Source organism: Dryas octopetala, chromosome 1 (assembly GCF_963921425.1).
Source record: "Dryas octopetala chromosome 1, drDryOcto1.1, whole genome shotgun sequence".
Classification (NCBI taxonomy): Eukaryota; Viridiplantae; Streptophyta; class Magnoliopsida; order Rosales; family Rosaceae; genus Dryas; species Dryas octopetala.
Genome location: NC_141366.1, coordinates 108024 through 130151, shown reverse-complemented (window position 1 = coordinate 130151; position 22128 = coordinate 108024). Strand labels below are relative to the sequence as shown.

The window sequence follows — 22128 nt, the reverse complement described above, 5'->3', positions numbered from 1 at the left end:
GAAAACTTTCCACCCAACATTTAGGCCATAATGGCAGAAGCGTTGCTTAATTTCCCAATCAGCAAAATATAAATAAAAAGAAAACATCCTTTAACATTGCGTCATTTCTTTCCACTGTGTTAAAACGTTCTTTTTTACTTTGCATTTTCTTTGTTCAAGGCGCTATGTTACTCTCTCATTAGTAAACCAAACAAAATTCGACCAAAAACAAAAAACAGAATAACAAGTCTCAATTTATCTTCATTGTCAGGCCATTAAAAAATTTATCTTCATTGACAGTCCACCAATGGACAATCTCCGTTCTTATTTACAATTCAATCCACATTCCACGCCCAACTGTCACAGTGCCAGTGCCATGCATTCAGCCATTCACCACACAACCATCCACCAACACAATTGCTGTGCTTCCCAAAATAATCTGCCGTCAATGTGAAGATAAAACGGTGTGAGTTGAAATAATCAGTCCACACGACTGCTACTTAATTCAAGGCTAACTATTTTCATTGTTTCATTCACCAAAAGTATGCTTCAAAACACAATGACATCCCAGATATAGGGAGGCAGGCTAGAAGTACAGCCAAGACTTATACAAAAATAAAACCATCAGTGTAGTTTATCAGGCCAGGCCTTTTCTACAGAGACCCAACTATCCATATTATAAAAGGCATAATGTATTAGAACATCCATAGGATACAAGACTGGACTCGGTACTAGGCAATGAAAATCAGAATACAATTGGACAGTTGAGTGCCATACCATTGCTGATTCTTCCTGAATTCTGTAAGCACTGGGTAAATGTTCTCAAAGGCTGTGTATGTCTCGTCTCTTACCTGAAGAATTGAAAATATTATGCAGTTTAGATAATGCACCAACATAATATAAACTGACAAATTCAAAAATCAAAAGAAGCCTCGCAAAATTATCACCTTAGCTCCCGTAAGAACAATTTTTCCAGACACAAAGATAAGCAGCACAATCTTTGGTTGTTTCATCCGATAAATCAAGCCTGGGAACAGTTCTGGTTCATACTGACCACCAGAAATGAGCACATTCAGTATAAGAGCCACCACGAGCCACCATTCCCAAACTTTCCAAAGTCCAGAAACATAAATGATACTCACAAAAAGAAGGAAAGATAATCCCAATTATCTACCAGCAACTTCCAAATTATTTGAAATTAATATAATCCATACAAAAAATTTCCACATCCAAAAAGAAATCCATAAAATCTCATGAAAAATAAAAACAAAATTCCTGTCCAAAATAGATTTTTCCACCAGCTTCCTTATACTCAAACAAGTGATAGAATGACAACTTTAAATTTATGAATAGTTAAGATTAGTAAAAACGTGTTTATAAATTTAAGATCCATGTCACAGCCAAAAACAAAACAGATGTACAGAAAGACGCAAACTATATAGAAGCTAATTCAGTGAATGAAGTGTTTTGTGGGTTTTCAGCACAAAACCCTTCCTGCATTTTTGGACCTTCAACAATCAAAGAAAACTTATTCCAAATATATTCAGTTTTTTATGATTACCGAAACATAGACCAAATCAGCATACTTACACTTGAGAAAGCACCATGGGAATATGCCAGACCTTCAAGTCTTATGGGGAATTTAACATCACAAGAACCAACTATGTTCTGGATTTTGAAATCCTGTACCACAAAATTGAAACCAGATTTAGTAAATAAGGTGATGGTACCCGGCAATGTTGTGTGTGTGTGTGTGTGTGTGAGAGAGAGAGAGAGAGTACCTTGAACTTAGCTGGAAAACCAAGTTTCTGGATGATTCGAGCATACTGAAGAACAAAGATACTATGTAAGATTGTAAAAAGCTCTAACTAATAGGAACTGCCTCACAGTAGAGATACAAATATTATGTCATCGTGACATGAGAGACATATGACTAATGAGGACGTCATCAGCTTCGACCATATTTCAAATATATTAGAGGGCTTTTGCTTGTATTGGAGCCCATGTAGTTTAAACTACAACAACCATATTTGCATTCTTCAGGATAAGATTTCAAACAGAAGCCAGAAAATGGACTTTACAGTAACATTAACTGCTTCCAGTCTATTGGACATCCCAAACTGCCCCTATATATATAAACATACAGGCAGAATGTGGAAAGGAAACAAAATACCTTCCGTGCTGCCAATTTTGATTGTTGTTCACTTTTAGCTCCTGTACAAACCTAAACCACAAAATTAAAGGCGAGCATTCAAATTAGCATGGGATACTAATCAGTAAAATTTTTTGAAATCAATGAAAAGGGAACAAGATGCTTGGTTGGAACTTGAGACTTACCATCTTACCGGATGCAAATATCAATGCAGTGGTCTTTGGTTCTCTTATTCTCATAATCACAGCGGCAAAACGCTTGGGGTTGTATTCTGCATTACGAGCTTGCAATGCAATGGCCTTAAGATCCAGTTTGCAGTCCAAATTGACAGTGGAGACAATGTTTCTGAAAGCACATGACAACACCTTGATCATTTATTTGGTAATACATAAAAAATTTCACATAAAACACACTCCAACTTGGTGATTGCATGAACCAATTTGAGAAAAATGCTTATTCACCAACAAATTAATCATAAATAAATTTAGCAAACACAATCTTGTAATTTAAATTGAATGGTTCCATGGATGAACATCTGCATTGGCAGGTACTATCAAACACGAGATGTTTATGTGAAGTTATGTTGCAAATAGTGGGGAGAAGGAGAAAGGAGGGAAGGAAAATAGACTAATTTATTAGAAAAGTGAAATACCAGTCATAGTATCAGGAACAGCCACCATATCTCTATGTACTACTGAGGGAACCGATCTATTGTAATATACCATCACAAACTGGGATTGATTACATTACACAAACTGATTGCAAGGCAACCAATGTGTAGCAGTAGCAAAAATAACGTTTAAGAGGGACACTAGAGAGGCACATTCATTCCAAGTCCCAGATGTGAGAAAATTACAAACAATTTTTGTGAGTCATACATACATGTCATCAACATCTCAGGGTTAAGACAAATTCTATAAACTAGAATAAAATTTCTAACTAAAAGGATGGATAGCATTAAAAATGAACCAACCAGCAGAATTTCTTATTGGTTTTGAATGGGTGTTATCAAAATTCAATCATATCCGAACAAGGCATGACAACCCAGAAATCAATTAGACAGCCGCACAGCGAATTGGGGCACATATGAAATTGACAAAGTAGTAGGTCAAAGCAAGTGGGTGGTTTGGTACAAGAGACTCACTGCAAAGTAGGGACGATCCCAGAAGGGTGCTTCTTGACATCTACTGGTTGGCTTCCTTCCATCCCTTGTTCTGCCATTCCCTTGTTTTATTTTTTGTATTCAGTGAGCCCTTGCGCTTCCGCTCTATATACAGTAATTAAAAAAAAAACATATAAACAGCGAATTAATGCATAATACATATGAATATCTTAATTCAAAGAAAGAAGCCATCTTTCATTCTTTCTGTTCAAGAAATTAACAAAACTCCTCAGATCAGCTTCGAGAAATCCATCTTTCACCCTCTATTTTAAAAGTTCCGATTGAAACCGACCCAAAGATAAATTATAATTTTTTTTTAGAAAACAAAAAAAAGGATCTTTCTCCATTTTCTTCTCACGGAGACAATAGATAAGATAAAAAACAACAAGAAGAAAAAAAACAAAAAAACACGAAACATAAAGGAGTTGTTAAAGTGTTAAAATTTCATGTTTGAGAAATCAGATCAGATGTTTTTGGGGGTAATTGTTTAATTAGCATTAAATATGAAAAGGGTTTCGATAGTTAGGATTTTTTAAGATTGAATCAAGGGAAAAAGAAGCATGAGAAATTAGGAACAAGGGTTGCGTTTGAAGTTTAATGTTTGATAAGAAATCGGACCTTTTGGGAGCAGAGATCTATGAGCCAGGAAAATCGAGCGAGAAAGAGAGGTGTTAGGAGCGGGAAGATTTTAAATTGAGATATGTTTTATAGCAGAAATTTGTATTCGGAAGCTTAAAAAGATGAGAGAAGAGGGCAAGGATTTGAGAGAAGAGGAGCGTCTTGTATTGTGTTGGGTTTTGGTGTGGTAGGAAAGATCTGGGAGCTTACGGAGGCCAGGTTGCGTTGTGATTGCTTCTTACCCTCAACCCCTATTTATACTTCCCCGATTTAACCCTCTCCTTACCCCTTCACTCTACCAGCCACCAGGGTCATTCTTGGAATCTCATCTGTATTTGCTACAATCACATGCTCCTTTTCTCACAGCCCTATACTTATCTGCCACGTTTCAGATTCCTTTTCTTTTGTACTTTTTTGTACTGACCGACCGCTCCCATGAATAAATTCACCGGCATGAGTCGCCCGAAGGCCCAAAAATGACAAGCCTAGGCAACTCAAATACACTATACACACAATAGCAGATTAGCAAGCCCATTAGCACGCCACTGTTTTATTTGATTGAGCATTTTAAGAATTTTTTTATTTAGGCCAGTGTTATTCTGACAAATCTAAATTGTTGAGTTGACCACTCTATTTCAAAATTTTAATTTTATCCTTAAAATAAAAAAATTTAATTTTATTCGTCGGGTCATTCGACAGTTATCTACCAAAATATTTATAGTTATTTGACAATTATTTGCTGAACATTGATGAATTATTTTGTGGAACCACCAAATGGAAATTAAAAAGGTATTCGATAATTATTTGCGGAAATATTTTTATTTATTCGACACTTATTTGCTGAACATTTGTGGATGTTTCGGTAAATAAATATCGAATGGATCTGAGTAATTTCATCTTATTTTTGTAATAAAAGATTAAAAAAAAAAATTAGACAAAATATGTTAGGGTAGTTTGCATGGCCTTACTTTTTTATTTATTCATGTGGCACTGACATAGGTTCACACAAGCAAATAAATGGGTCTCACTTTTGCCATGTTATCAACCAATGTTTGACCAAGATATTCAACAAATGGCAATATACATTTCAAGAAATTTGGAAGATAAAATTGAAAAAAAATAGTACAAGTTATGGATCACCCAAACTTCAAGAGTATAAGTTGTAATATGTCATTTTAATTAATCAAATGCAAATTTCGAGTTTACGGGAGTGTTTTGTGCATGAGTAGTAAGTATGCCATCATTTGTTACCGGAGTATCTAGTAAGCCATTATATTGATTTATGAGACTATATTTGAGATCCTAACACTCTAACAGCACTCTAAAAATATTTACTATAAAAAAACTTGAGAATAATTAATAATAAAACAGTTATGGGAAAAAACTTATCTATAATAGGGGTAGATGATAATTTGACATATTATGATATATGTTTTATCTTAAAATTAAAAAAAAATTTATGTGATAAAATATAAAAATATATGTGTTATTATATTATTGAATTTAAATACTAAATTAGTCATATTCTTGTTACAAAAACTTGAGAATAATTAATAATAAAACAATTGTAGGAAAAAACTTAAATATAATAAAATATGTGATAATTTGACATTTTATGAGATAAATTTTATCTTAAAATTTTAAAAAAATATAAAATATATATTTTATTAGTCATTATTATATTATTGAGTTGAAATATTAAATCATCCACTCTCGTTGTTCTCTCCCACAGTTGTGTAATAAGAAAAAGAGAAGACGCTTTAAGAGCTTACAAACGTCGTAAGAAATCGAAATGGTGTGTCTGAATTTCCTAAACCGAACTATTGTTTGAGGCAAAACCCCAGCTCGTCTTCTTCACTGGTAGCTCGCTTGTTCACTCCGGCTCAGCGCTCTCTGCAACTCCTCTCTCTCCGGTTCGCCCACACCGCCGCTGTGTCCCTACACTCCCTCACCAGAAATCCATAACCCGAAGCCGCCAAAACCCCAACCCGCTCCCATCCTCTCTTCTCTCCTCTACTCCCTAACCGCCGCCTCTCTCCTCTACTCGATCCAAGTCTCTATCCAGGTGTTTTTTTTTATTTATTACACATTTTTTATTTTATTTTTTCACAGTATTTTGCTTCTATTTCTTAGCCTACAAGTTATGTTTTTATTTTTCTGGTTTATAGTTTGAACAAATCTGGACTATATGCACCGAGTCATACAATTCTTGTGTATTTAGGTTTTCAGATTCTTATATGGTGAGCAACTATCTCTGTTTCTCTATTAACGTTAATTCCTTTCTTGGATTAATTTAGTTTATTGATCTTATGTATTTTAATAGCTAACTGTGACATATTTTATTGATTTTCAAATGAAAAGGAGGAACACGATAATCCAGATGGTGATGTAGCTCATATGGTAGAGGTAAGGGGATCAATTTTAGAAATCTTGTATAAGAAAAGAATTCTTAGGATTTGGATCCAATTCTTGTGTGATGATTTTTAAATTTTGCACACGCAAAACATATGATTATGTTATCTACTTGGACCTCATTACAGGATAATCATCTTCAATTTCTGATTCGCTCTACCTCAGATATTGAAGTTTTTTCATTTGATGAAAAACCCATGCCTGTTTACAAACATGTTGTGAGTGGGACTAAAGCCTTTGCGAAATGGTCCCCTTTAGGGACTTATTTGGCAACTGTTCACGGAGATGGTGCTGCTGTTTGGAGAGGTGCTTCTACCTTTCATCGTCTGATGGAGTTTCCTCATCCCCAGGTTGTTTCTAGTTTTTGTTTTCAAGGAATTTAGTGTTTCTTGCTTTTTTCTGTCTTTATACTTAGATCAAATTGTCAAATGCAGGTTAGATCGATTGATTTCTCTCCTGGTGAGAAATATTTGGTGACCTACAATGTCAGTGTTAAACCAAGAAATCCTTGTAAGGTAAACGTAAGTTCTTTGACAATGCAAAATTATGTTATAGGGGATTGTTTTTCCCTTGTTGCCATTCCTAATGTGCAATTGTTTTGTAGAGGGTTGCGATAGACATTTTTGATGTGAGGACTGGAGAAGTTATGAGAAGTTTAACTCCTGATGATTTTTCAATTGGAGGATTTGGAGCGTCTGCTGTTTTCAAGTAAGTTTTTTATGCCACTAATCTACGATGTGATTTGAGTGTTCATAGTGTCGCTCAGGATTCTAATTCATTACCTTTTCTTTTTCTTTTTAATTTTTGCAGATGGGCTGGTGGGAAAGATGACAAGTATTTTGCCCGGATGACCAAAAATTGGATACAAGTGTTTGAAACAGAAAAATTTTCACTTGTAGACAAAAGTTCTTTGAAGGTTGAGAACGTTATGGACTTTAGTTGGTCACCAACTGATGCTCTCTTTGTTCCACAATTGGGGGGAAACCAACGTGCACTTGTGAGTATTTATGTTTCATTTGACTAACTGTTCACGTAGATTGCTCCTTTTTTTTTTCTTTCGTTTTTCTCTTTTCCTATTTCACTGTAGGTTAGTTGAACTAATACTTCACATTGATACAAATAGGTGAGACTTATTCAAATCCCCAATAAAAAGGTGTTGAAGCAGAAGGATCTTCTTAGGGTTAGCGATTGCAAGATGTACTGGAAAAGCAATGGGGAGTATCTTGCTGTTAAAGTTGAGCACTATACAATAACAAGGAAGAGATACACATCGATTCACTTTTTTCAAATCAAAGACCGAGGCATCGATTTGGAGCTTGAAAGAAAGGATGATAAGATCATTTCATTTTCTTGGGAGCCCAAGGGGCATAGGTTTGCAGTTATTCATGGTGACAACCCAAGTCAGGACATAAGTTTCTACTCCATGAAGAGTTCTCACAATGCAGATCGTATTTCAAAGTGCACTACTCTCAGAGGCAGAAAGGCAAATGCTCTGTTTTGGTCACCTTCAGGGTGCTTCATAATACTTGCAGAATTGAAGAAGCAGATGGAATTTTACAATGTGGATGAGCGTAAAACAATGGCTACTGAGCATGTTATGGTGACAGATATAGAATGGGATCCTACTGGAAGGTATTATTGAGAAAAAATTTTGTTTCCAATTTTACACTAAAAGTGCTCTTACTATCTCTTGGTTGTGCATCTTACTGTTTGCTCTTTAGATTTGTTGCTACTGCAGTGACTTCAGTTGATGGGACAGAGAACAGTTTCAACATATGGTCCTTCAATGGCAAGCTACTTCATCGTATTAAGGGCCATTTCTTTCAGGTGATGCCATTTGAGAGAAGAAGAGGGGGAGGGTTATATTAATAGCATTTGCTTTGGCTATGCTATAAGCTTATAATTACTGTCAGAAAAAAAGGAAGTTGGCGTTCTAATCACATGTAGGACACTTGTTTTCTTATTTGTGACAGACCTTGTGGCGCCCAAGGCCACTATCCTTCATTAGTCCAGAGAAAGAGGAGGAGATCAATCTTGAAGAGGGGATAAAGATGAAAGATGGGCTTGGCCTTAAAACTCCGGAAGTGGAGGAGATCAATCTTGAAGAGAGGATAAAGATGAAAGATGGGTTTGGCCTTAAAACTCCGGAAGTGGAGGAGATCAATCTTGAAGAGAGGATAAAGATGAAAGATGGGTTTGGCCTTAAAACTCCGGAAGTGGAGGAGATCAATCTTGAAGAGAGGATAAAGATGAAAGATGGGTTTGGCCTTAAAACTCCGGAAGTGGAGGAGATCAATCTTGAAGAGAGGATAAAGATGAAAGATGGGTTTGGCCTTAAAACTCCGGAAGTAGAATCTTTTTCATTTCCGGTGTCTCCGAGCCCAGCGCCTGAAGATGCAGCAGCGCCAGCACCTCCAGCACCAAATTTGAGGCGACAACAAAAAAAATGGAAGCCTCGCGAAGTGGAAGCACTGGTGGAAGGAGTGGCAACCTATGGGAAAGGAAATTGGAAATACATTCTAGACTCCAAACCTGGAGTGTTCGATGGAAGAAGAGCGGTAACAATATTTCTGTTTGTTTGTTTTTTTTAAATGTTAAATGTATACAAACATGGCCAACACTTATTACTGTTTTCAGGTCGACCTAAAAGACAAATGGCGGAACCTGGAGAAAAAGAAGAAGGCCTGCCTTTGAAGATGATAGTGGAGATGGTGTAGTGTAGCACTGTATAGATAACAAACAATGATACAGAAGTAGTGGACAAGAAAATATAAATGCTGTAATGCTGAATTCCTAGATAACATAGAATTCCTAGAGTCCATTGGACCATATCATTTACTCTTTCCAGAAACAAAGATAGGAATTCAGCACGTGATGCATTTGTCCTTTCCTGAGGACCTGAACCTCTCAATAATAGATTACTGGAAAATGTGACTATATGGGAAAGTCATTATGCTGGTCCGATCTTCTGATGAATTATTGAATTGTTTCTCTAAATTTGACTATTTCATAAAAAATGATTATACACGAAAAAAGTAAAATTCTCAGGTAAAATTAATTCTGAAACAAAAAAAGAAAGAAGATTGAAAATAGATAGAAATAGGCCTCAGAGATCTTGGTGGATAAGAATCATCAGATGGGAGCTGAAGGATCCCATCAAGAGTAGCAAATATTGAACTCACATCAGCGGCCTAAAAATTGTAAATCTTGCATATCTTTTTGCATAATAATAATAATAATAATAATAAAAATAAAAATAATTCAAATGAAAACAAGAAAATTTGGAGGAAAAATAAACAACGGAATAAAGGGAGGGACTGATGTGATCAGAAGTAGCTGGTTGTAATATCACATAAAATATTATCATTGGGAATCCGAATGATTCTTTTCATCATCCAACATCGCACCCCCTTACTCTGTCTAGAAACATAAAATAAAAACATAATTAAAAGAATGTATCAGCCTTGTCACCGAATAGATCCATAAGAAAGAAAAAGGATGATCGGAGCTAAAGGCAGACTACAAACATATATGGTATATGAATGCAAGGGCGTTACTATCGCCTAAGGATAGATTGCTAGATCCATAAGATCAAACAATTGCAATATTAGGCGTCAGACAGACAGATGGAGAATAGAAAACGATAAAGCACAGGTGGGGAAGAAGACGGCTCCGCCTCCAAGTCTAAGGTTTGCGAATTGTGTTTGAGATTGAAAAAGAGAGGCTTTGTGCTCTTTTTATAGGTCAGTCGGTCAGTCACAACTATAACCCTAGTTGTCAGACGCTGAGACAGGCGGCTACGGGCTACCTCTCAAGTCTCTCAACTCTTCTATAATATTATTAGGGTATGCGTCAATCTCAGTGTTCAATTTTAAGCCCAAGCCCAGGCCCACCCTTGCAAATATTGGGCCTCCGGATGCTGAGTGGAAGACCATCGTGAGCTTCAAATACTCATCTTTTTAATTTATTGCTCCATCACACATATTTCTGTATTCCATTGCAAACTCTACTTGTCTTGCGTTTGCTTCTCCTTCAATATTTGATGTTATATATTCAAAAACTCTCTTTTATGGGTTATGATTAAATAATGGAACTCAAAATTAGTATAATATCTCTTTGAGTTTTGAGTTTTGTAATAGAAAAAATAGAGTAAAAGTCTAGTAGAAACAAAACAAGCACACAATCCTTGTTCTTCATCTGTAAGACTGCAAACTAACTTCTTTTTGCCAGAAGAATGAAACTAGATCCTGTGCTTTTTATAAGTAATTTGGAAGAATACCACCGGCACTGCGTATCCATATAACAAGCACTTGCAAGATTAATATTATCTGAATATCCATATTACAACATTTATCATATACATCACAATTCTTAAATTTTCACCTATTTTAACACTGGTTCAATCACAGTTCCCGCCTCCATGCTCCATGCCCTCCATTTCTCATTCAAGAATCCACTTGAACTGAAACACATAAGTAACCTCCAACGTTCTCCAACATCTACAAACTATAGCACTACTCCCAATTTGAGATTCTTCGGCCTACCAACAACTGTCCACCTTAAAATTACAAAAGAAGAAAACTTCAAAACAATATCAGCTCAGACATCAAGTGCCCACTTTCTGTTTATACCCCAAGGCCGGCGCTAAATCAATTTCTTCAACATCTTTGATGAATGTTCTAAGACAACCATTGATAATACGGGGTGCCGCTCCATCACAGAAACGTTTAGCAAGATCTACAGCCTTCACAAATAGCCATATTTAATTAAATGAGAAATAAAACAGTTATACTTTTTATCTAGTTAACAATAAAACATATACACTTACAAGTAATAATAGTCAAGAAGATTATACCTCGTTAATGACAATTTGGTGTCGTGTTCCTAGCACTGCTATTTCTGACATTGCCAAGTGAAGGATGCAAAGCTCCAGGATTCTGCCTGCTGGCTCATCCTGAAGAATATGGATAAATATGGTGTAAAACTTTGTAATCATTAGTAAGAAATTAAGAATGGGAAGTAAAATATCAAAAACTCTGTAATAGTACCTTGGGCTAAAAAGGAGAAGGAAAAATGAAAAAGCTCAGCTATTTAACTTAAGAAGTTAAAAGCCAAATAGGTATGCAGAAATAATATTTGTCTTCTTTTTCTTGCTAAGTATAGAAGGATAATATTTCTAAGTCAGCTCGAAAGTCAATTACCAAAACTTCTAGATAAACAGATCACAGAATGAATTGGAAACCTAGAAAGTTACTGACTTGAAAGAAACTAGATTTGTCAGGCCAAAAAAAAGAAGAGTGAACTGGATTTATGCCTCATTCAAGAAATAAGCAATTTATGAACCAGCTGCCATATTTTAATGGTGTAATGCTAGCCAGCTACTACAACATGTGCTATCAAAACAAGCATAGACAGATAGCAAAAAGATATGATCAATAAGCCCCCACGCACTCCAAAAGGTACGTGTTATATTCCCACCTACCCTGATATACATATAAGGTCATTTAAACCTACATGAAAATGAGGTGTGACTCTAAGGTAACTAAAGGGTTTAATACGGATATCTACCTACTATGACCCTCCATTTTTGGCTGACCTGGGACAGCAACATATATGATAAGTAAATCTTAAATGGGGGTGTTGAGATAAATAGCCCTAACATGAGAGGATAATACCATTCAAAAGTGATTGAAACCAAATAGCTTTATCAATCGTTACACCCACACACAAGCACACACACAACACCAGTACACAAAGTGCATCAGGCACACCTCCTTCAACCAGTAGCACCATCACCAGCATCAACAATCACATTTAAAGATAAGTAGATATTATTTTAACTTCTTCTTTTTTTTTTGGTCTGAATACGATTATTTTAACTTGGCAGGACAACAATAATGAATCAACCTCTTTATTTCTTTTCATTTCAAAGAACAGCAAATCTTGTCCTCAATTTGGCTGCATACAGATACAGCTATTCACCATGCCTATCTTGCAGCTATATGCAAGAATAATCACAGAATGATTAATATATCAAAGAAGCCATCTATGTTGTATTAACATTACTATGCTTTTCATACAAACTTGTGGTCAATTAAGAGCATGCATACACATTAATTATGGAAGTGACCGCCAAGCAAGCATGCCAGGAAGAAAAAAGACTTGAACCTGGACGATTAATGCACAACCATAACCAATGTATCACAATAAGAACAAACAAGTAATCCACCTCAGAAGAAACATTGGCTACAAATCTCAACAAAGACAATTGTGCAAGTAAAATACGATGAGCTGAACTCTAAACTATATTGGTGCATCAGACCTTCCAATTTGGAGGGGCAACTTTGTCAATGACGAGCACATGACTGTCCCATCTATCCATGACTGCAACCAAAAGTTTCCTAGTAAATCTGTCAGAACAAGCAAGACAAGCACCTCCCAGTCAGTTGCTCTCTCTACCAACACCCCTTCACCCTTAAACAAACATATACATGCTATGATGGGAATAAAAAATGAAAAGGACATGCTCCACTTGCTACATCTAACAGTTACAGTTACACATTGAAATTTAGATCAATATATTTGGGAGGTTTACCGCAAAATCAGTTTGCTGTATACCAACTTCGGAGGAGCTGCAAGAACTTCTGCTTCTGTGATGAAAGAAAAATAAACAGCTATTATTCCTATGGAAATAGTAGTCACAAAGAAAATGGAAAAACTGAGGGAAAACTAAAAACACCATCAACTAAATTGATGAATCTACAAATAATTGGAATGTTGGACATATAAATTTAGCATTGGAAAAAATCATTAGAGCATGGAAGTAGCGGAATGATTTCCTTTAGAGGGAATGATAGGCTTGTGAGACCCAACGTCAATGTGAACACCCCCAATAAGTTATGGAAATATTCATCACAAGTTCTTGAACAATGCGTATAACTGTCAGGGATATAACCCTCCATGCAAAAGGAAGAAAAGAGAACAACTATGCCCTTGACCTCATATAACCCCCATTATAAATCATCCTAAATCCAGTTGTATGATAAATTAACTATTGTTCTAAATTTATGCAGAGTTCTACATTGCTGTTAGTTGATCAGATGAAAAGAAAAAGGTGATAGATATACTTCATGATGTGGGTGAACTGATCAACATATCACATATGAAGGCTTAAGCATTTTCTAGAAGGTACTTGCTGTAAGAAAAGAAACCCCAAAATGATTGATAGGGTGTGTAAGGTTCCTGTAACAAGCTAGATGGGTTGAGAGTAAAGCATGTACATTTTACTTGTTTGAAGTCTGAACCCTCAACCTAATTCAATATACTTTCTAGCACAGAGATGAAGTATTAGTAAAGGAGCATGTGATATTTGACACATCCAAAAAATAGAAAGCCATCTGAAGTTTGAATTGTCACATGTATACCAATTGCAGATTCCTTTTCATCATTGCGCAGGAGCTCATCTGCTTCTTCGACAGTTTCAACCGTGACAGGGGGTCCTCCGAAGCTCATGGGATTATATTCCAGTAAAGATGCCTTGTCAAATTCATACCCGGGTTCTGGGAATATACAGCATGTGATAAGTAATGCGGAATAGAAGCATCATATCTGAATGATGCAATGCTTCATCAAATTAAAACCAGAAATAGAGATGGGCATGGCAAAATTGCATGAGACAGGGATAGTTACCACGGCGGACATTCATTCGCTTTTCAAATAACCGTACTGGGTCAGAACCTTCTAAACAAGCAGCATAAACAACCGACCTGCGTTTGAAGTTTGAAGTTGAACCCCACGAAAATAAACTTGGTTAAGGCTGGAATGAAACAATTTTCAATTTTTCATTTTACTGTTTTTTAAGCACTTTCCTGACCTTTGCCTTAATCACTATGTCTCCACGAAACAAGAATGGTTTACAATAAACGAGGAGTATAATATAGAAAAACTTACAGAGCGAGCTCTCTAGCAGCTCTGGGGCTGCAAAATCTGCCACTCTTATCAATCTTGGGCAACATCTCTATTGAATCATTGTCGGGCTTTTCCAGAGCCTCGTCGAGAGTAAAGGTTGAGGTACGGAGAGAGGATCGAGGGGAGGACAGTGATACCGTGTTGTTGGCTAGTAATGGTCTTGGGATTAAACCCAGAAGATGAGACTTTCCAAAAAAAGAAGAAGAAGAAGAAGAGTGGGAGAGAGTGAAACTTAAGGAGAAAGAGAGATTGGGTTTTAATTTTAAATTGGGAGAAGAGCAGCTGAGACTGAGAAGCGAGCTTCCCTCCATTGTTGATTGTTCAGCCCTGGAGTGGAGATGGGGTTTTAGATAATGTAACTGCCACTCATGTAATTTTCTCTCTATGTATCTATCACTCTACTCAGCGATTTTGGGGGGGGTTTTAGGGATACGCCAGAATGTGGCACATTGGCACGTGCACGGGTAAATTTTGTTTTTTTTTTTTTTTTGGGGGGTGTGGGGTCTGACTGTCTGAGGCTCTGGGCCCGGGTAAAACTGAGATTTGAGAACAATTTTTATTCACAACACCCCCCCCCCCCCCCCAATTGCTCTCTATACCCTATTTCAAAACTTTCAATTTTGTTATAAAATAAAATAATACAAGAACATACAAAATAGTAGGAGGTGTGCATGATTCGAAAAACCGAATCACAAAGGCATAAGTGCATAACCGTAACCAAACTAACATTTTTGCAATGGCCAATTTGAAAATCAAAATCAAATCAAGCTTATCCCAAGTCAACTGGTTTGGTTAATCGATAAGATCGATTCAGTTAGTTTGGTTATCCAAAAACCATATAACAACTGATATACCATAAACGTCATACCCTATACCTTATCACATATACTCATATACCATATACTAGTATACTCTATACCAATTACCTATATTATTATACTCCATACTCCATACCCTAAACCATATACCTTTAATTATAATTGGTTTAATAGATATATATATATATATATATACCCTAGTAGTATAGTATATACACACTATAAATTATAAACTAATCCTAAAGAGCATAAACTATACTATAAACATATACTATAAATCTATAAACTTTACTATAAACTATAATAAACATATATAAACTATAATAAGAAGTTTGGTTTACTCTAAAATAGGTTTAAAATTATATATAAACCAATTAATATATAAAAATGAATATATAGATTATAAGTAGTGGTTTGGTTCGGTTAAAACCGAAAATTTCAATATTGAAAACCAAAACCAAACCGCTCATCATTGGTTTGGTTTGGTTTATTATCCGAAAACAAAAATACAACAACAAAAAAATCAGACCAAACCAATCCGGTCAATTTGGTTCGGTTCAAAACTCGATTTTTCAGTATTTTTGCACACCCCTACAATATAGAGAGAACATAATAGGGAAAAGAGAGAATTCATAGTGTTGTTATTCTTCTTATTAGACTACAAATGATAGGACTTGTAATACAAATTATTAACCACTCGTAAATTTGTAAGTTACAAATTACTAATTACCATCATTAAGATATAAGTTACAAAACCATCATTAAGACATAAGTTACACAATATTCAAAAAAATCTGTATCTGTCGAGCGCTTTGTAGCTTGTTTTCGGTGATCAGGGCCGCGCATGTGAATAGATTGGGCTTTGATTTAATTTTTTATTTGACAGAGTTTTCACTTACAAATTTTTTAAAACTTGACTTGAGAGTAATTTATTATTTTTTGTTTTACATTTGGGGAGTAAATTTGAAAAAACACAAAAGAAAAAAATTGTGGGGTTTAAAAATTAAAAAAATGGAGTATTTTTAGAATTACCCCATAACATAAGGTGCCCGTACCCTGCAAGTCTGCAACCCAGGCTACCCAGCCCAACCGATTTTACATCTTTACGGTTTACTGTTTGTATTATTAAGTTATTAACTGATGATAACTCACGTTAGTTAACTAGGTGCTGGTTCAATCGAAAGTGAAAAGCAGCGTCTCATATTGTTGAGGCCGGCGTCGTTTTACTGTTCGAAACGCCATACGAATACTCGTCGCGAAGGCAACTGAGCGAGTGAGCGGAGCCCATTTCTCTCTCTCTCTCTCTACATCTGGTCGTCGTCTTGTGCGAGGAAGAAAAGCAATTGCAGCTAGTAGTCTGAACTCCTAATAAGCAATACCAAATTAAAGATGAAGGTAAAGATGAGCTTCATTGCGGTGTTGCTGTGCGTTTTGTGTGTCCTCCAAGAATCAATTGTTAGATCAGAATCTTCTTCTCCCAAGAATCAATTTCTTGGAATTGCTCCCGAAGGTCCCCCAAGTTCCAATCTCTTTATCTTGTGTTTATTATTTCACTTGTTTAGAAGTTATATTCAATAGTAATCTGAGGAGGTTGTGTTGGAATGAATGCCCAGATGAGAAATACTACAAATCTTCGGAGGTGATAAAATGCAAAGATGGATCCAAAAAATTCAGCAGAGCTCAGCTCAACGATGATTTCTGCGATTGCCCTGATGGCACTGACGAGCCCGGTATGAAAATTCTCGAGCTGCTGGTGTGTGCCATGCTATGTGTTTCTTAAGACAATAAGATGCTTCACACTTATAATTTCTACCAGTTGCCATTTGCTATTGCATATTGTGATTCCATGTGTTTCGTTCACCTTTTTGCTTTCAGATTTGGTTGTTTCTTTATTGCATATATTTGTGGGTTGCAGGCACATCTGCGTGCCCAAATGGAAAATTCTATTGCCGGAATGTGGGACACGCTCCTCTTCTGTTATTTTCATCTAGAGTGAATGATGGTATTTGTGGTAAGTATTTTTGCCAACATAAATAGCCTTTCTAGTTATATGTTATGAATCACAGACATGCTGCACTTTTGCGTTTATTTTGATTTTTCTATGTGCAAGGCAAGTAGGCATCATTAAAAAGATTAATAGGAGGCTGTTAATTCTTGCAATGCTGTTTCCAAGTTAACGGGAAATAGATGTGCACAGAGAAGGTCTCATGTATCATACTTTATTGAATCTTAAGAGAACCAGTTTTTCATTCCTTTACATCGGAATCATATCATTGTTGTAGCTAGATCCTTTAATCTTCACTTACCTGTTTGATTGATATCCTCTGTTATGCATCTTTACCTGTCTACAATATGCAGACTGCTGTGATGGGAGTGATGAGTATGGTGGTAAATTAAAGTGCCCAAATACTTGTTGGGAGGCTGGGAAAGTGGCTAGAGATAAGCTGAAAAAGAAGATTGCAACGTATCAAGAAGGGGTTGCTATACGAAAGCAAGAAGTTGAACAAGCAAAAGTAGCTATGGCCAAAGATGAGGCAGAACTATCAAAGTTGCAAAATGATGAGAAAATACTCAAAAGGCTTGTTGAACAACTCAAAGGTATAACTCCGTCATGCTATGTCTTATTTTTATGATAATATTGTGACCATCATCATCCCCAGGTTTGTAGCTGATTTATTTGGGGTTCTGTTTAGTTAATGTATCTCGCTATGTTTGGTTTAGTTGTATAAAAGTTAATATATTTTCTATTGAGGGGATTTAAGAATTTGATAATATACCAAAAAGAAGAGGCGAAAGCTTTTGAATAATGGGCGTGACACCCCATCTCTAACAAGCCCCCCCCCCCCCCCCCCCCCCTCCTCTCCCCCTCTTTATATGTTGGCCAAGTATGTTGACCGTCTTTCTGATGCTGAGGTCCATTAACATGGATAATTTAACATCTCTACGATTATCTGGTAATATAATGATCAAATATCATAACAGTTGTTTTGGTCACTTATTGTGTAGAGCATAAAGAACAAATAGAAAAGGCAGCGGAGAAGGAACGCTTACAGAAAGAAAAAGAAGAACAGGAGATAAAAAAAGCTGAAGAGAAATCTGACCAGGAGAAAACCAAAGATGAAGAGGAAGCTAAGCAGGACAAAAGTGAGGATGTGGAGAACGCTGATGTTGAAGACAAACCTACAGAAAGTACATATGATGATAAAATTGGGATTTTGGAGGATTCTCATTCATATCAGGTTAGACTAATTGCTTACAATTCTCTTCTTTTAGTGATATTTGGATTTCGCAAATAAATATGTACGCTTTAGACATCTCATACTGAAGGTGTAATGGTGTATATTCATCCTTCAGCCACATTAATAATGTCTTTCTGCTGATTGAAGTGATGACGTGTTTTTCATGTGGATGAGTTTTTTCGCATTGGTCACTCTCCTGCATGTATACAAGTTACTACGTTATAATTGAAGTACTGTTACTTGAATTTCCCTGTGACCATAATCACTGTTCACTGGTAGTGCAAATAGTTTATTTTCTTCTAGTTCTCACATTGACAGCCTTGTCATAGGATACAGCAGAGAACAATGATGACTTAGCTGCTAAAGATGATCATATTGATACTCCTGAACATAAAGGATCTTTGGTTGATGGTGTAGAACAGGTAAACCAAGATTTTGAACTACTAAGAAAAATGTACTAATTGGAGCTTTCAGTACTAATGTTACATGTTAGATTATGACATGCCATCTTAACATAATATTTATCTCAATGTAGCATGCAGTAAAGCAGAATGAAGAGTCTGTTGCTATATCTGAAAATGGCATTGATGCTGGAAGCGAGGTATCTCTTGATGAGGTAATGAATACAGTATTTATTTATATATCAGAAATTGCCATAATATTTGATCACTTTACTAATTGATTTAGCCGCTGAAAGGTATCCTTCATAAAATCTTTTCATCTATTAAGTTAGTGTGATGATCTATATGAACATCTTAGCATAAATTGGGCTAAAAAGAAAATATTGGTGCATTTTTCCTGGGGAACTTGACCTTTGTCAGTAAAGGGGATGTTGAAAATACAATGTTTTACGAGGCTAACATTATTTTGTTTTAGCCCAACTGTTGCCTTGGGGATATGTAGGGCACTTCATCAAGGTTTAGACTGTTGATGGTGCAGCACACATTGGGCTAAAACATTTATTATTAATGCTAACATAAGTAGAAATTTCCCTCTTGCGTCCACCACCAAATGGCCTTTTCTTATAGTAGTCAACATAGTTTTCAGCCTCGGTATCTTTTTACTAGGAGCTAATGGGTTTTTTCTTCGCTTTGCCTTGTATCTGTAGGGCAATGATGCACCTAAAAGTACTGAGTCATTGTCAAGGGAAGAGTTGGGCCGCCTTGTTGCTTCTCGTTGGACAGGGGCAGATACCTCAAAGGAAGCAGGGGAAGTTGATGCTGCAAAAGATGATAATCATGAAGATCATGAAGAGAAGCCAAAGTACACCCATGATGAAGAGTATGATGGCTATGCTTCAGAAACTGACGATGAAAACCAAAGATATGACGACGAAGATATAAAGGAAGAGGCAGATGATGATTTTGAAGAGGAGGATCATGGTGATTCTGGTTCTTCATACAAATATGAGTCAGACACTGATTCAGACTTGTCAGGTATGCAACTATATGTTCTCAGTGGATTTGTGTTCTTCAATTTACAACGCAAGCTGTTTAATTGGATTGTTATGCTCCTTATGTTTTATTACATAACTGTATTTTAGATGTAACAACCCTAAGTAACCCGTCTTGGTTGGAGAAGATACAAAGTACCGTGCGGAACATTCTACAGGCTGTTAATTTATTCCAGACTCCAGTTAACCAATCAGGTAGTTGGTCAAAAAGTTGGATTTTACTTAAGTACTCAATCATGGAAATCAGTGCACGAAAAGGACTCATCTCTTGGTACTTATCTTGCCTTTAGAGGCTGCCAGTGTACGCAAGGAGTACGATGAATCCAGTGCCAAGTTGTCTAAGATACATTCAAGAATATCAAGTTTAACACAAAAGCTAAAACATGATTTTGGTAAGTATGTCATAAGCTACATATATATATTTGCCAGGCATATTCTTTATGGCATTGTTGGTAATTAGCTGAACTCAAATTTGATATTACAGGGCCAGATAGGGAGTTCTATTCATTCTATGATCGTTGTTTTGAAAGCAAGCAGAATAAGTCACGAACTTTGTCTTACTTTAATAGCTTTCAAATGTCTTAATATTATAATTTTGAGCTTTTAGAAAATTTCAATTTGATGTATCTGACCTTTGGAGTTTGGGCACTCAAAATTCTTTGTCCAGGTATGTTTACAAAGTGTGCCCATATAAACAAGCTTCCCAGGTAGAGGGTCACTCTACGACTCGTCTAGGGTAGGTGCCTGACATGAATTATGTCACTTTCACCGCAACCTCTGTGTGCATTTGTGGGCGAGGGATTTTAAATATCTTTCATGCTACCTTTTTGTTTTTATATAATTTTTGGGAAAATAGGAGCTGGGACAAATTCGAGGACTCATACAAGGTCATGATCTTTGCAAATGGTGATAAGTGCTGGAATGGGCCTGATAGAAGTTTGAAGGTAGTTATTTTCATGTTTTTACACATTATGCTTCGCTTTTTGTTATTTAATGAAACTCATGTCTTCTGAGTTTTGTTTTCAGTTGAATGAAGCTCTTTTTTTTTTTTTGGAATGGGTGCATTGGCTACATTTAAAATCTCAATAGAGAACTTAAATCTGAATATCTGATTGTTGACTGGGTAAATTGTAAGATAATGGTGGGTCATGGGTTTTCTAGACCACTAGATAACTATTGAAAATGCTCATTACAATTGGGATTGAAGATTAGAAATGCATCACATAAGTATTGTTTTAATTTTTCTTTTGGTATGTTTTTTTTTTTCACTCTTCAGGTCAGACTTAGATGTGGATTGAAAAATGAGGTTACTGATGTTGATGAACCAAGTCGATGCGAGTAAGAATGACTCTCTCTCTCTCTCTCTCTCTCTCTCTCTCTCTCTCCCCCACACACACACACATGCACATGTGCATAGTTTCTCGTTTCTTGTTTGTCATGGTAGATATGTAGTGGCATTACCTGGCTCAAAGTTTCAGTTTCCTTTGACAGGTATGTAGCATTGTTATCTACTCCAGCCCTTTGCTTAGAGGAAAAACTTGAGGTATTGTTCCCATAAGAGTTGGAGGAATGTATATACTTCTCTTGTCTTGCATTGAATTGTCTAATGGGATTAAATGGGACAGGAACTGCAACATAAACTAGACTTGATGAACAAAGAAGAACCACAAGGCCATGATGAACTTTAAATTGTGGTGGCGGCTGGCTAGCTAGGGTGATCTTTTGTTTTCAGTTTTCAGCAGACTTCTCCTATGTTTACCTTGAAGGACAGATGGATGCAAAACGTGGCCTAAAAGTACACAGGTGGTTTGAAGGATTCAAGCAACTTTCAAGTGGTCCCCTGAATTTGAAGTTGTGGAACACGACAGTCCCTTTTGACCTTTTTGTATTTTTTTGGTTGGGTGGGTGGGATATTCAGGCTCCCTGAACCGGCAAGAAGTGATATTGACATAATTGATCCTCTGATACGTTTTTGAAATGAGCGTAGAGTACGTAGTAATTTCAATTTCTATAAACCATGATAGATTTATATATAATGTAGTTACCATTCAAATAGCAGCAGTCTCTCTCTGGTCCTAGTCTGAATATATTTGTAAGACCTGTGCGTGAATTTACAGCTGAAAATGGTAAAACTGGGTCATATATCATAATGTTGACAAATAAAAAGAAAAAGAAAAAGGAAGGAAATGGGAGGGGGGCTTGTCTTGCTTGTGTTTCCTGAACAAGTGGTGTTTTCCTTTCCTATTTGCTTTGTGTTGGGTTAGGAGTTAGGCGTTAGGAGTTAGGAGTAGGAGAAAGTTGAAACCAGCGGCGCTAATGTTAATGAA

At 36.3% G+C, this 22128-nt stretch overlaps 4 protein-coding genes and 2 non-coding genes across 7 annotated transcripts; 2 read left to right on the top strand and 4 right to left on the bottom strand.

Annotated features, from left to right (window-relative positions):
- Nucleotides 1–214: 214 nt before the first annotated feature.
- LOC147295949 (TATA-box-binding protein) lies at nucleotides 215–4125 on the bottom strand. The gene is made up of 9 exons (XM_086238494.1): nucleotides 3912–4125; nucleotides 3276–3398; nucleotides 2317–2476; nucleotides 2153–2203; nucleotides 1761–1805; nucleotides 1570–1662; nucleotides 927–1028; nucleotides 757–830; nucleotides 215–418 (listed from the first exon to the last, which is right to left on the bottom strand). Coding segments are annotated over exons 2-9 (603 nt in total). The 5' UTR covers nucleotides 3353–3398; nucleotides 3912–4125; the 3' UTR covers nucleotides 215–417.
- Nucleotides 4126–5655: 1530 nt separating this feature from the next.
- On the top strand, nucleotides 5656–10038 carry LOC147295946 (eukaryotic translation initiation factor 3 subunit B-like). 2 transcript variants are annotated; one of them, XM_086249266.1, is made up of 11 exons: nucleotides 5656–5976; nucleotides 6080–6151; nucleotides 6273–6317; nucleotides 6452–6673; nucleotides 6758–6838; nucleotides 6928–7031; nucleotides 7134–7320; nucleotides 7447–7955; nucleotides 8045–8150; nucleotides 8297–8881; nucleotides 8961–10038. In XM_086249266.1, the coding sequence occupies exons 2-11, from the start codon at nucleotides 6149–6151 to the stop codon at nucleotides 9015–9017; spliced, it is 1899 nt and encodes a 632-aa protein (XP_086105392.1). In that variant the 5' UTR covers nucleotides 5656–5976; nucleotides 6080–6148; the 3' UTR covers nucleotides 9018–10038. The 2 variants fall into 2 exon arrangements, with proteins under 2 accessions (XP_086105392.1, XP_086105398.1); XM_086249272.1 differs by lacking the exon at nucleotides 6080–6151.
- On the bottom strand, nucleotides 9426–9515 carry LOC147295948 (small nucleolar RNA SNORD24). Its single transcript, XR_015120120.1, has one exon. It is a non-coding gene; the product is annotated as a small nucleolar RNA SNORD24 (small nucleolar RNA).
- LOC147295947 (small nucleolar RNA R12) lies at nucleotides 9645–9724 on the bottom strand. Its single transcript, XR_015120098.1, has one exon. It is a non-coding gene; the product is annotated as a small nucleolar RNA R12 (small nucleolar RNA).
- A 579-nt stretch (nucleotides 10039–10617) lies between the features above and the next one.
- LOC147295945 (antitermination NusB domain-containing protein) lies at nucleotides 10618–14666 on the bottom strand. The gene is made up of 7 exons (XM_086249280.1): nucleotides 14274–14666; nucleotides 14013–14089; nucleotides 13748–13882; nucleotides 12919–12973; nucleotides 12646–12733; nucleotides 11179–11277; nucleotides 10618–11067 (listed from the first exon to the last, which is right to left on the bottom strand). Exons 1-7 carry the CDS (start codon nucleotides 14600–14602, stop codon nucleotides 10930–10932), a joined length of 921 nt encoding a protein of 306 aa, XP_086105406.1. The 5' UTR covers nucleotides 14603–14666; the 3' UTR covers nucleotides 10618–10929.
- A 1677-nt stretch (nucleotides 14667–16343) lies between these two features.
- Nucleotides 16344–21856, top strand: PSL4 (calmodulin-binding protein). Its single transcript, XM_086243033.1, has 16 exons — nucleotides 16344–16619; nucleotides 16723–16839; nucleotides 17025–17120; nucleotides 17468–17707; nucleotides 18116–18348; nucleotides 18678–18770; nucleotides 18884–18964; nucleotides 19457–19784; nucleotides 19892–19996; nucleotides 20092–20193; nucleotides 20286–20343; nucleotides 20469–20537; nucleotides 20658–20745; nucleotides 21078–21139; nucleotides 21293–21344; nucleotides 21427–21856. The coding sequence occupies exons 1-16, from the start codon at nucleotides 16499–16501 to the stop codon at nucleotides 21487–21489; spliced, it is 1908 nt and encodes a 635-aa protein (XP_086099159.1). The 5' UTR covers nucleotides 16344–16498; the 3' UTR covers nucleotides 21490–21856.
- Nucleotides 21857–22128: the final 272 nt, after the last annotated feature.